Consider the following 14,982-nt stretch of genomic DNA (forward strand, 5'->3'; position numbering starts at 1 on the left):
TGTTAACTCATTGATTTCTCTTCACTTTTTGAGAAATAAATTGGTCTCAATTACATATTTATTTTATCAGATGTTTTTGTCCGTTGTTACAAAATATGAAAAACTCACCTGCTCTTTTTTTACGAATCACACAGAGAATAAGAGCCAGAAGGAGAAGAGCGAATGAAGCGGCAACAACAATCACAATCACTGCAAGTAAATCGATGCTTGTGATGATGATTTTATAGAAATTGATATTGAAATTGATATCTGTAGACTAGCAGACTGTACATCATATGTTAAAGCAGCACTATGCAGTTTTTTTAGCTTAACTCAACAGCTTCGGAGTCATTGGAATGGTTATATGACTTTTTTTCGGGTTGAATGGTGGCCGTCCTGCTCCCCTCAACATTTATATGCTAGCCTTCTGTGTCTCAAACATACCTCAGTGGACATGGCTTCATGTGTTTGCCAGCTTCTTTGAAAACAAATGCACATGGCCAGAGGGAGAAGATGGGAGGGGGGAGATTTGTCAACGACTTTTTACGACAGTGTTGTCAAATATCTATTCCGAAGCTGTAGGGGGACCTTAGAGAAACCTGCGAGCAAAAAGCGAGAATACGGCGAAGAAATTGCCAAAACTGCATTGTGCCGCTTTAACTAAATGATTGTGACATGATTGTTTATGATTGTCTGGATGAGAATGATGTGTCTGACATTTAATGACAGGTACTTTTTACATTACGGGATTGTAGGTGATGTACAAGAGAATGGAATTAGAAAGTGGTGTAGATTAGACAAACTAAACACATTTAATGACAAATCTAAATTTGTGATCAGCTGTTTGAACAACTCCAGAGAGGATTCAGAAACTGATTCTAGAAAACTCCATGAGTCGGTCAAATGAGGATGATGAACATACACACCTGGATTCAGTGCTGTTGTTGTAGTTGATGTAGTTGTAGTTACTAGTATTAAAAACAAGACGGAAATAGAAATATTATTTTTCATGAGTTTGCTGTGATGTCTGGAATAAGTGTTGCTGTAGTTGACATTAAAACTTAAAAACAAGATGGAAATATAAAAATATCATATTTGAATGCATGAATATCCTTTGAGGTTTCAATACTGAAATTACAGAATTATTAATTATAATTCAGGCTGATTTTACTGTGGTGGGATCAAACCACTGAAGCGAGAGTGATGATGTGTGACAGTGATCATGTGATCATGAAGTGTGTGTAGGAGCTGCTGCTGTAGTTCGTTCATACACACCTGGATTCAGAGAGTTTGCTGTGGTGTCTGGAGTCAGTGCTGTTGCTGTAGTTGATCTTACAACTATTAAAAACAATATGGAAGCAGAAATATGATTACACAATGTCAAGGCATTTATCTGACAAACTGCTATAGTGTAGAGCGGCTCCGCATCAGTGTGACGCTCAGTTCTGGGGCTGTGATGACATACTAACGTGTTGAGTTGTGTTTAATAAATCCTCTCTATGATTGTATTAATTTATCATAGGAGTGGCGAGAGTTACACTAGCTGTATATTATGATTATTCTGCATCAGACAACCGACTGAACAAGACCGGTTATATGTATCAAAACTCACTGACAAATCTGACTAAAGAGCTTCTTTATGTAGATAATATTTGTGATGATAAACCAGTCTGTGAGAGCCAGTGTAAACACCTGAAGCGAGAGTGATGATGTGTGACAGTGATCATGTGATCATGAAGTGTGTGTAGGAGCTGCTGCTGTAGTTCGTTCATGCACACCTGGATTCAGAGAGTTTGCTGTGGTGTCTGGAGTCAGTGCTGTTGCTGTAGTTGATGTTACAACTATTAAAAACAAGATGGAAACAGAAATATGATTACACAATGTCAAGGCATTTATTTGACAAACTGCTATAGTGTAGAGCGGCTCCGCATCAGTGTGACGCTCAGTTCTGGGGCTGTGATGACATACTAACATGTGTTGAGTTGTGTTTAATAAATCCTCTCTATGATTGTATTAATTTATCATAGGAGTGGCGTGAGTTACACTAGCTGTATATTATGATTATTTTGCATCAGACAACAGAATGAACAAGACCGGTTATATGTATCAAAACTCACTGACAAATCTGACTAAAGAGCTTCTTTATGTAGATAATATTTGTGATGATAAACCAGTCTGTGAGAGCCAGTGTAAACACCTGAAGCGAGAGTGATGATGTGTGACAGTGATCATGTGATCATGAAGTGTGTGTAGGAGCTGCTGCTTTAGTTCGTTCATACACACCTGGATTCAGAGAGTTTGCTGTGGTGTCTGGAGTCAGTGCTGTTGCTGTAGTTGATCTTACAACTATTAAAAACAAGATGGAAACAGAAATATGATTACACAATGTCCAGGCATTTATTTGACAAACTGCTATAGTGTAGAGCGGCTCCGTATCTGGCTGCGTTTACACATAGCATTAACATGCGACCTGTATCCGGATGTTGTCCGCTACACATTGAAAAGACAAGTGTAAACGCATCCATTACGTTTCCATTACTGCATCTATCCACCTTATTCTGCTCTAAACAATGCGTGCCGCCATGATGACCACTCCGGTTGCGTACTTCCGGTTCGTATTATATCATTTGGATTCCATTGAAAAGGCTAATAATGGTATGCTCTACAACGGCAGTGCTGCTATAATCCACAGGGTAAACTTAAGTGAGTTTAGTGATTCAGGTCAAATGGTTGTGATATAATGATTATGTTAAAACACAACCAACATCATCAGATCACCTTTTCTATTTGATCGTCTGGCTGTTATAACTCATGTACAGCAGCCAAACATAATCTAAAGTTAATAATGTGAGGGTCAAGAGCCCAACTAAAACAAACACTGATCACCATAATGGTGACATAAAATTCCGGTTTTCTCCTTCAGTGATTCTGCTTGTTAACATCAGGTGTCTTCAATAATGCTCAATCATCACTCAATTATTCACTTAATTATCTCATTAACTTTAACACTGCTTCAGTGTTCATTTAACACTCAGCTCAGAGTTTAATTGGGTCGCTTAAAATGACTTCCATGATGTTGAATTTACATGAACAAATTATGTTTTTTTAACGAAACCCAGTTATGTGGAACCGGTGGAACCTTTTTACATAAAAAATTTAGTAAAGCCAACACATCATTTTTTTGAGTGTAGATAACACAAATGATGCGTTAGGGGCTGCGTTTACAGATTTATTAAACTCCTTTGGGGTCAAGCAAAACGTCACCGGACTAATTATAGTTTAATTATTTAATTTAATTATATCATATGGAACCGATCCAACCGATATAGATATTGTACCGCAAAGTGATGATGTCACTGATCATTACATGGTAACTTGCATAATACGTACTGCTGAAATTTGTCATGTTGCGCCACGTTATCGACCAGGCAGAACAATCCTTCCAACCACTATAGAAAGATTCTCAAATAGCTTACCTGATCTATCTCAGCTGCTCAGTGAACCCAAACAAACAGATGAACTAGAGGAAATGACTAGCAGTTTGAGCACCATTTTCTCTAGTACAATAGAAATTGTTGCACCAATTAGATTAAAAAAAGGTTAGAGAGAAAACTAAAGCACCATGGTACAACAGTGCTACGCATTTTAACAAGAGAGAAACTCGTAACTTAGAGCGTAAATGCAAACAAACTAATTTAGAGGTCTTTAGAATCGTGTGGAAAGACAGTATGTCACGTTATAAAAAGGCTCTAAAAGCAGCCAGGGCTGAGCATCTCCGCAAACTAATAGAAAATAACCAAAATAATCCAAGGTTCTTATTTAACAGCATGGCTAGACTAACAAATAAACAGACATCACCCGAGCAAAATATTCCGTTACAGTATAGTAGTAATTATTTTATGAATTTCTTCAATGAGAAAATAGAAAGCATCAGAAACACAATTGTAAATGTACAATCTTTTATGGTGTCTTATGATTCAGCCTCAATTATGGCCCCTCTAGAACAACTACACCGCTTTACAACTATAGGACAGGAAGAGCTAAATAAACTTATCATTGCATCTAAACCAACAACATGTTTATTAGATCCAATACCCACTAAACTACTGAAAGAAGTGTTACCTGTAGTGGAAGAGCCTCTTCTCAATATTATTAACTCGTCTTTATCTTTAGGTCATGTTCCAAGAATATTCAAACTGGCAGTAATAAAACCTCTCATTAAGAAACCGCAATTAGATCCAAATAACCTATCAAATTACAGACCCATTTCAAATCTTCTATTTATGTCTAAAATACTAGAAAAAAATGTGTCCGCTCAATTGTGCTCTTTCTTGCAAGAAAATGCTATCTATGAAAATTTCAGTCAGGATTCAGACCGCATCATAGCACAGAAACTGCGCTAGTTAAAATTACAAATAATTTACTTTTAGCTTCTGAACAAGGCTGTATCTCAATACTAGTTCTACTCGATCTTAGCGCTACGTTCGACACTATAGATCATAAAACACTCTTGGATCAACTACAAAACTACACTGGTGTTCAGGGACAGGCATTAAGCTGGTTTAGATCGTACTTATCAGCACGTTACCATTTTGTCTGTTTAAATGGGGAAAAATCGAAGATAACGTCAGTAGACTATGGAGTGCCGCAAGGATCGGTGTTAGGCCCTCTGCTATTCTCAATATACATGCTGCCACTTGGTATTATTATAAGAAAACATGGAATTAATTTCCACTGTTATGCTGATGAGACTCAATTATACATATCATCACGTCCAGATGAAAACACTAACTTATCTAAATTGAAAGAGTGTCTTAAAGATATAAAATGCTGGATAACTTGTAATTTCCTGCTATTAAATTCAGATAAAACGGAGGTATTACTTATTGGTCCAAAAAACTACCCACAAAACCTCGTACAATACAACTTTAATTTAGAAGGATGTCCTGTTACTTTATCCACTACAGTAAAAGACCTGGGTGTTATACTAGACCACAACTTGTCTTTCGAAAATCATATATCATATGTTACAAGAACAGCCTTTTTCCGCCTAAGAAATATTGCTAAGCTACGTAACATGCTATCTGTTTCTGATGCAGAAAAGTTAGTTCATGCATTCATGACCTCGAGACTAGATTACTGTAATGCTTTATTAGCTGGCTGTCCTGCATCCTCAATAAACAAGCTACAGTTAGTGCAAAATGCAGCTGCTAGAGTTCTTACTAAGTCAAGAAAATATGATCATATAACAACAATTTTATCGTCTCTACACTGGCTACCTATTAAGTTCCGTATCAATTACAAAGTACTACTACTGACCTATAAAGCCCTAAATGGTTTAGCTCCTGTGTATTTAATGGACCTTCTTTCGCACTACAATCCATCACGTTCTTTAAGATCACTAAATTCGAGGCTTCTGGTCATTCCTAGGATATCTAAGTCCACTAAAGGAGGGAGGCCGTTCTCGCATTTAGCTCCTAAACTCTGGAATAGCCTTCCTGATAGTGTTCGAGGTTCAGACTTGCTGTCCCAGTTTAAAACTAGATTAAAGACGCATCTCTTTAGCCAAGCATTCACATAATGCTTACCTTTTATACCACTGTTGAATCAGATCGAATGCATTAATATTATGAACATCAGCTATGCTAATTATTTCCCATTTGCCTTGCTGCTGTTATCTCGGGACGCTAGTCCCGAGGTAAATGGCGTTCGTCAGCTCCAGTTTGTATCCAGCCTCTGACGGAGACTTCAGAGTTCCCAACACCTGCGAAGAGACGACTCGACGCCTGCGAAGAGACGACACGACGCCTGCGAAGAGACGACTCGACGCCTGCGAAGAGACGACTCGACGCCGGCGATATGTTATGCCCAAAATTAATACATGATTAACTAACTGTATTTTTTCTATGTACTCTTCTGAAATGCACTTTCTGTAAAGCTGCTTTGAAACAATATGTATTGTGAAGAGCGCTATACAAATAAATTTGAATTGAATTGAACTTCATCACTGCAGCTGCAGACGCGTGAGAGTATTCACACTGGAAGCGTTTCTACAGCATCACAGCAGCGGCTCCAAAGCTACATATAAGCGAACAATTATTTACAAAGGCAACTATAAATTTATTTTTAGAAGTTGGTAAACCATAAAAGGTAAACAACAAAACAACCAAGAAAACAGCTCCAATTTTGTCGTTTCAGTCATAGCCTAGACTACTTTCGATATGTTTACAAGACTGCAAACTCCGCGGATAAAACACACACACATACATGTACAAAAAACCACACACTCGGGTTTGATATAGGTTGTGCTATGTAGCTGTCTGTGTATTTCATAAACTAAAAGAAAGTTTATATATATAATATTTTCTGGCTAGTTTACTTTATTTTTTTTTTATTTATTTTTTTTATAATACACCATAGGCTACTTTCACCCAAACTGAATAATTTTAAACAAGTTTAAATGGGTAGCTTAAATCTTAAGTCTTCATTCTCTTTTTTGCCTACTCCAGTTCTTGTTAAAACTCACTAGACATTCTTATTCTGTGCATTTTGGGCACTTTTTGTGTTAAATCAAATTTATTTTGTCAATCAAAAGTGTGCTTTCAAAGTCATATTAGTGTTGCAAAGTCATATTAAAGAGCCGATCGGAACACCGAGCATTCACACCGCACGCAGAGGCGGCGCGGCAGCACGTAACAGGAGCAGAGCAGGAGCAGCAGTGCCGTAATAGTTTCGGCGACCTGTCTATTTTTGCCACACCGCTAACGCTGAATGAAAGTGACAATGCATTGATCATGGCCAAAATACACAGCAGCTTTACCCAAAAATCGCATTGACGATATCTATTGTGTTTTAAACAGTCAATCAAATGTCCTTCATCAATTTAAAAAGAAAACAAATGTCCAAAAACAAACTTGTTGCCCAAATTACAAAAACAAAGATGAACCAAACGTTATATAATATATTAATTAATAAAATAAGCTTCTTAAAAAGTCTTTTCTCTTAAATGTATTTGAAAACGAAATAAAGCAATGCCAACTTATTCAGTACTCTGTACGCCGCGGTTCAGCCACGCGCGTCAAACGCTGCCAGTGTGAAAGCAAAACGCGCGTGTCCTGCTTCCGCTCACCGTACGCACTGCTCCTGCGCTGCTTACGCTCTGCTAAAGTGAGATGTTTAGACAGACCCGTCGCCAGACCTCAGTCTTAAGGGGGGCATATGAAATGTAGGGGGGGACAATTATTATTAGCCTATAGTACATGTATTTATAATAATCAACTCTAGTCGGGCAGCACGGAATCATCACGTTAAACATATAACCAATAATTACACAGAAGCAATGTTATGAATATCCATAAAACACTTGACTAAACAACATATTAGATGTAACACTAGAAGCATCTCTCAAACATTGCATTTTAAAGCAGTCAACAGAGTGATATGCATTGCCATGACACACACACACAACACACACACACACACACACACACACACACACACAAACACACACACACACACACACAGCCTACACACGCAGAGATATATCCAGCTGCAGACCCGCAGCACCACCAGTTTCAGAACCCCAGTGCCAGAACCCCAGCGCCAGAACCGGAAGTGAGGGAGGGGCGGAATTATTTACAATGACACAAGCATGGTTATTTTTGCAAGTATTTAAAAATATTAAAAAATTGTTGCACCTTTTAAATAATATTTAGGGTATGTTTTTATTACACAGTGAGTCACTGCTCGTTGTATGAACTATAACTGGTATGTGACAAATAAAGAGCAAGACAGTGCTCGTGTTGTTTGAAGACGTGAGAGTGCGCGCGCGCGGCCGGGGCTCTCTCTCTCTCTGCTCGTTAAGCGCCCTGTCATGCGCAGCAGTCATTCTATTCCGCCAAAAAGCGGACGATCTGACGGGTTTTAGAAGATTTAATACAACCTGAAACTAAAAAACAGACCCGACCTCTATTTGAGACCGGACTTATATTTACCCAGACCTGCAGCCACACCAGGCGTGAAAAGAGACAATCGTCTATTTGGGACTCGGCTATTATTTGAAGTACGGTACATTTTTATGGTTTCTTTTAAAACAATGCCGGATTTTCTCTCTCTTTTTAGATTTTTGACATTATTTTACATAAAGAAAAATGCATGCTGCACATGTTCTTGTGAAATAAAGTATATTTTATATAAAATGACCACAAGTTTCAAGCATTATTTTCACGATCAGGAAGTAAATCTCATAATACAATAAAACGGATAACTATATAGAATTATATTACACAAAATCAATGTTTTAAATGCTTATTGTACTATACCTTAATGTATCATTATAATAGGTATAAAGTATGACATTTCGTGTGTAATAATGACGTTTCGTGTCTAAGCAAATTACGCTCCAAAACGTTAGGTGGCGTTACTCGGTTTAGAACGTAAGCTCCGCCCCTCACTTCCGGTCCTGGAGCTGGTGTTAGAACGTAAGGTCCGCCCCTTACTTCCGGTTCTGGCGCTGGGGGAAACTGGTGGTGCTGCGGGTCTGCAGCTGGATACTATTGCACACGCACGCAAATTCACTCGCACAAATACTTTAAGTGGAGGCAGTGCTGTCCTCTCTCCAGTCCCAGTACAGCGGGAGGAAGCGTTTCTCCGAGCAGAACGTCTTCATCAAAGTATCCTTCCACTCGGAAGGAACTGAAGCGAGTAAGCCGGCGAAAACTCGTTTTGAAACAGCTTTCAAAAATGCGCGGTAACAGTTGAGCGGCTTAGTTGTATGTCACGTACGTAGCCTAACGTTCTTTTGTATGGCCGTGATAGGCTGTTGCAGTGTAGTTTCCCATCAATCAAACTAAATCACACCATTGTTTCTTTATATTTTTAATATTTTAATGATAAAGAATGCAACATTAAAGCAACACAAAATTAGCAACTATGATAATATTAAAATTTAATTAAAATTAAATTATCTATGCCTCAAGTTGGGGGGGCACAAGCATTTTTTGGGGCGGGCCCGGCCCCCTATGGCCCGCCCATAGCGACGGGTCTGTGTTTAGAGATGTAAGAGAGATGTTACTGTATCATTTATTCCTGGTTTATATGAGAGTGAAACACAGTTGAGCTGCTCGGCAGACTCGTCGCCGAGCCTAGAAAAATATCTAGCATGCTACGGCGTTTAAGACGAAAAGACGCACCCTTTTTTTGTATGTTGTATGTTAGCCCCCTTTTTCCACAATGGTCTCCTAAAATTAACGCCAGAAATTCTGATTCCGATTCTACAGAAAATAAATAATTTAGTGTTACAAAAAAAAAAACCGTCATAAAATCGTTATATTATATGACATCAGAATGAACAAGGTAGTACAACATATATTATTCACTGTTAACAATATTAATGTCTATTTGAAGGCAATGGCAGCGAGATAATAAATAATTTATATGTGAAATATATTACAGTCTTGTATGATGGCCAAGAGCAGCGGTGGTCCTCGCTTGGGCTGGCGTCATCTCTTATTTTAATAGTTCAATTGTTTAGTAAGGCTCTACCTGAACTGCTAAAATAGTCTTATTATCTTAAAAAGCGAAATGGACTATATCGTGAAGCATATACCTTGGCCCATCTAAATCATTATAATCAGCAATAAAGGGACCCACAGCAGCCACTGTACACAGACTTAAAACAGTTGCTGCTGTCATTTCCTTAATAAGTAGCCTACAGCCTGCTACTCAATGTTGTCAGCTATCGGGTAGTCTTCCGAAATTTAAAAGACATACACCAACAGACCAATACAAAAGAAACGAAGCGGAGATAAAAATACGGTCGGACCTTGGAGTCGAACCCCTGTCAATAAGAGCAAAACGACACAGCTCTCCATGCACGCAGACCAATGCCCTACTGAAGATATAAAATTTGCTTGGTAATCTAATGTATTTCACAGACATGAATGTAAAGAGAGTCTACAATCATACTGTATATAGCCTACCCACATATGATAAAGGGAAAAAGGGGGATAGGCCTGCACGTGCCCAATGAAGAAATAAAAATATGACATGATAACAGTCCAAACACCAGTCCTAACAACATTAGAAAAACAGAAGCCTTAAGGGGATCGCCATTCAGATCGACAATCTACAACATGTCTTCATGTAGATGGGCTGAAGTTTGAAGAAAAGGGTGGGGCTGATTATAATATTATACAATACGCCGCTTTTTACGCCGTCTTTGTCAGACTGAAGCGCCGCAAATGACGGCGCATTATGGATGGCCTGCGGCGTCAGAAACGGCGTCATTGGCTGGATATAAAAAACGCCGATAATAACGGCGCTTTTGCTTTGTAAACGCCGTAAAAATAGGCGTTTTGAGAATGAAACGCGTCTGGTTAGTGGCGAAATTTGAGCCTTTTGGCGTTCCATAGATTTTTGCCGTCATCCAAACATAAACATGCAGCTACATCTCCGATATAAACATGCTGTACTCACCTCCAACTCTCTCTGTAGCACAGACAATCCCTGCTGTTCGCGTATGCACATCCACTCGGCCATACTCTTATTTTTTCTTTTTTGGCGTTTTTTTCTCAGAGCAAATCATCGCGCAAACAGTTTGCAGCACTAGTTTCTGTCTGACGTCCATATTCGCGTCCGTGTTTAGGCTTTTGAGATGCGCCTTGCCTCGCCTGAAATGTAGTCGAGAGTAGCGGCTGTATTGAGAGGAGGAGTGAAAAAAGCGCAGGCAAGCCGTACAGTTTTCTCTTCTCGCAGTGGATCTGACACCTTCGAGATCAATGATGGATATCGCGGGATTCACGCTCGTGCAGTGTTGCTAATAAACTGGATGTATTTTAAGTTCTGTTGCTTTTATATGAAAATAAATATAATGAACAAGACACCCAAAGTACTTATTTAATTCCATTCCAAATGAGTGTTTATCAGTCATTTTTTTCTTTAATACAGACATAGTGTTTTTTTATGTGTTGTTTTTTTTTTATAATAAAATGACATTGCATAACCCATAGAGATCACACTGTCCGAGAGTTTGGGAATATTCACACATAACATATACACATAAAACATGATATCCGAGTTTTAAAATCAAACATTTTAAAAGAGAACAACACATCACGGTTGTTTAAACCAATCAACATTAAGCTGTGTCGTCAGCAAGTCGTTTCCCATCATGCTTTTGATCAGCGCAGTCGGTGGAGAGCAACTGCGCGCGACTGCAGAATCCGACACGTGCACCTTGCGCTCGCGAGAGTTTTTTGACACACGTCAGCATGACATCAGAGCAAGGCGGACCATAGATATAATAAATACATAGACGCCCTATTGGCTGCTGGAGCGTACGTCAACGGCGCCGCCATATTGCGGAGGGCAACTTTCTCATACTTCTCATAGCGAGAATTGAGAAAAATGCCTGTTTCGTGTGCTGCTTGGGGCTGGACAAATCGCCACACATTGAAAACAGGTCTCGAGGAATTATCTTTCACAAGCAAGACTGAACATTTGTTTCTGGTTGTATTTGGTCATGATATAATTAGTAATAGTAACGTCCAGAGGAGAAAAGCCGCGAAATTTAAAAATACTACTGTTATTGTGTCACGAAATGTAGTTTTAATAGTATTTCAGTCGACAATGTAGTTGTTTAAAGCTCAAATATGTGGTTTATTTATAAAGATAGCGCCTATTTAAAAATTTGATCTGACGGTTTCGGAGTTGAGATCCAGGGATCAGCGCACGCTCAGCGCTCTCATGTACCCCGCCTGGAACAGCCTTACCTCGGCTAGTGCTTCTGACGTTTGCCCCTGGCTCTGATGTCTCTAGTCTAATTAATTATATCTTCACAATTCTTATCCAAGAATAAAAAGCCAGATAGCCTACATGACAAGCCGGAGCTTTGACAATTCCTTATTTAAAAAAAAGGTTTTATAAACCTGTCTAACTATCGAGATTTTAAATAAATAGAGATGGATCTTTTTGTACACCACGTATACGTTTATCAAATTAAAATCCAAAATTACATTTATCAAACCACTGAAATCAGTTGATAAATGTAATTTTCTTTTTTGTTTTTATCCAGAAAAACCGCAGCTCACCGTTTACTTGCATTTGATTACAGTGCAGTCTTGCCCTCCGCAAAATGGCGGACGCGTTGACGTATCGCAGCAACGTTCCAAAGCGGCCAATAGGGCGTCTATGTATTTATTATGTCTATGAGGCGGACGGCTCTCGGACACATTTCTAACCGGCATGCATTACGCGCTGATCACCGGTGATCGGTTCTGCGCAGATTTTGCTCATCTCAAACAAGCCTTTTGTGTTCTTCTTCGGCGCGTGCGGTTTCGCCTCATTTCCGGTTCGCGTGATTTTTCGTGACAAAACGTGGTTTGTAGACAAGATAGAATCGTTGGGTGAGTTGTTGTCAACTCGTGTAGTGCGTTAGCTCCTGTTGCGGATCAATCACGTTGTGTCGTGTGAACAGCTCAACAACTTGAACACTCCTGCAGGGCTCTCAAGTTTTATCAAAAGTTTAGAGTGAGATTTAGGGGAGGAGCCACCCAAATATTTGCAGCAGCGGTCCCTCGACCCAACCAAATCCGCTTCAATTTTTGCTAGCAGTTCAATTTTGCCTATTGTTCATAATTGACCAGCACAAATGGAAATTATAACAATTGTTAAATCTGATAAAAAGACAAATTCATCCAAATAAAATAAATTGTTATATTTAAAAAATACAAATTTATTGAAAAATAAAAATAAATTTGATCCCAAACAAGCCAACTGAACATCAGTGCTCAATGTACATAACATTGTGTCATAACAACTTGCCCTGAGCATGTATGTTCATGACCCAAACCGGTCACCTTTACAGGGGTCATCGGATGCCCATTTTCCACAACTTCGGTATGGTTCTTTTGGGTCTTCATGTGAAGTTTGTTACATACTTTGGTTAAAATTTCTCAATGGTTGTGTAAAACAACACCCTTTTTACCTCTTCAAAAACAGCTCTGTTCACAGTGACCCGTTTCGGTGCATGTCTCTTTAAATGATAACAACTTTTTGGCTTTTTGAGGATTAAAAAAAAGTGAATGGATTTTTTTCATTGCATGGTGATTGTGTCCACACACTGCAAAGACACATTTATTTGCAAATACCATATAAAAGTGTATTTTGCATCCGATGACCCCTTTAAACGCAGTTGGAGAGTTTTTGAATGCATAAAAATAATTTAGCACGAATTTGGCTATCCTCCTCAACATCAGCTCTCACTGTCTTTGATCACAGGCAAGAGATATCGTCCAGGAATCGTAAAATCAAAATGCTAAAAAAAAAATTAAAAAATAAATGAAGATGTCCGCAAACCGCATTCATCAGATCGTGCTCTTTCAACGTCCATTCCGTGTGTGCGCGTGTTGTCTAGTAACGAACGAGCTTGCAGCGGGAACACATAATTTACCCAGAAACAACTAATTCTAATTTCTGATTGGCTGGTAGCTAGCATTTAACTCTGTATAACTCGAGACAGATGCTATGAACTCGCAGAGAACTTCCCTCCGTTTGCCTGCGCCTCGGGACAGGTTCCCTTACTCCTCAGCGTGAGAAATACAAGGTGTGGCGTGTGAGCGTGTGAACGGGTTGAAATGCGTGTGTCTCACGCCCAATGCGTCAGACTTGAGAGCCCTGCTCCTGATTTCACTGAGAGCAAGTCATGTAGTGTGAACCCCAGAGTTCAGCCCGACGTTTTAAAATCATGTAGTGTGAATAAGGCAGTAGGCGTGCAGTGTGAAACCAGCTCAGTCTCAACATCCACTCAACCATCTGCACCTGTTCCACCCCCTTGTTTCCTAATCACCTGCACCTGTTCACCATCATTAACCACCAGTATATCTAGCCTGCACTCACATCAGTTCTCTGTCTGGTCTTGTCATTGATACAGACTCTACCCGTTATCCTAAGAAACCATGTGCCTTGTTCATCGTCTGGATCATAATCTTCGCCTTAATACTTGGTCTGCCTGTCTTGGATGTCCTGTTGCCCGTCTCCTCACCTGTGTTCATCATCAGCTAAGTCCCAGAACATCTAGCTCTCCATATCACCCGTTGTGTGTTGCGTCTACTGGGTTGTGTTCAATAAACTTTAACCTATATCCACCCCATCTGTCTGATCCCTTCTGTGTTGTGACAGTATCAGTGTGACACTCAGTTCTGGGGCTGGGATGACATACTAACATGGGATGAGTTGTGTTGACAATGCTCTAATCTGCGGTGTGAATGCTCTAATAGTTGAGAAGAGAGATGTTACTGTATAATTTATTTCTGGTTTATATGAGAGTGAAACACAGTTGAGCTGCTTCCCATAAACCTTCAGCTTTCCTGAATTAAGCCTTATAATTCCTATAACTGAACTCCTACATGGGTCATACTAGGCTTTAATAGACTCTTCTGATTTATGCAATTTATCATGTATGAAATATATTGGGAATTATAAGCATTTTTATGCAGTTTATGACTTTGACCACTAATATTTAAAAAAATTGCCAAACGTATGAAGTCATCAGAAAGAGTAGATCCAGTCTGTGAAAGTTTTCACAAATCTGTCAGAAAAGAGTGTTTTCTCACCTGAATACTTGACAGTGTGTGTGACTGAGGTCTGGAGTTGATTTCTGCGAGTAAGCTGACATCTCCACTCTCTGTTGTTATCTTCTTGTTATCGCGTGTCAAGAGTGAAACTGACGCGCGTAAAAACAAAAGTTTGAAGCGAAATTTACGCGCGTCACGCACGTCAGAATCGAAACCCGTTGGCGGCCATCTTTTTTATGTTGATCGAGCATTCATCGGAGAGTCACCCCTCTGTATTTGCTCTGGAGAGCAGAACGGCGGCGTAGGGGTAATCGTCGCCGTATTTGTGTCCATCAGACCCTTCGAAGGCGAACCCAGTGTGGCGAGTTTCACCATTGGCTCGCTCCAGGAGCTGCGCCTGGATGACGGCGGCTTTCAGCGGTACTTCCGC

At 39.5% G+C, this 14,982-nt stretch overlaps 1 protein-coding gene and 1 pseudogene across 2 annotated transcripts in view; one reads left to right on the top strand and one right to left on the bottom strand.

Moving 5' to 3' along the window:
* The window catches only part of LOC143746052 (uncharacterized), a 257,996-nt pseudogene that overhangs the window by 93,221 nt on the left and 149,793 nt on the right, over positions 1 to 14,982 (top strand). The gene's annotated exons all lie outside the window — the stretch shown is intronic.
* Positions 1 to 14,982, bottom strand: part of LOC143746121 (uncharacterized) — a 39,257-nt gene that overhangs the window by 6,802 nt on the left and 17,473 nt on the right. The window contains exons 2-6 of the mRNA XM_077237888.1: positions 2,263 to 2,325; positions 1,758 to 1,820; positions 1,255 to 1,317; positions 906 to 947; positions 109 to 189 (exon numbers count right to left, since the gene is read on the bottom strand). Of these exons, the coding sequence (XP_077094003.1) occupies positions 109 to 189; positions 906 to 947; positions 1,255 to 1,317; positions 1,758 to 1,820; positions 2,263 to 2,325 (312 nt within the window). The remainder of the gene's footprint in view (positions 1 to 108; positions 190 to 905; positions 948 to 1,254; positions 1,318 to 1,757; positions 1,821 to 2,262; positions 2,326 to 14,982) is intronic.

The sequence above is a fragment of the Siphateles boraxobius genome, unplaced genomic scaffold, assembly GCF_051911475.1.
Source record: "Siphateles boraxobius isolate OS27281-9 unplaced genomic scaffold, OSU_SipBor_1 21, whole genome shotgun sequence".
NCBI classification, from domain to species: Eukaryota; Metazoa; Chordata; class Actinopteri; order Cypriniformes; family Leuciscidae; genus Siphateles; species Siphateles boraxobius.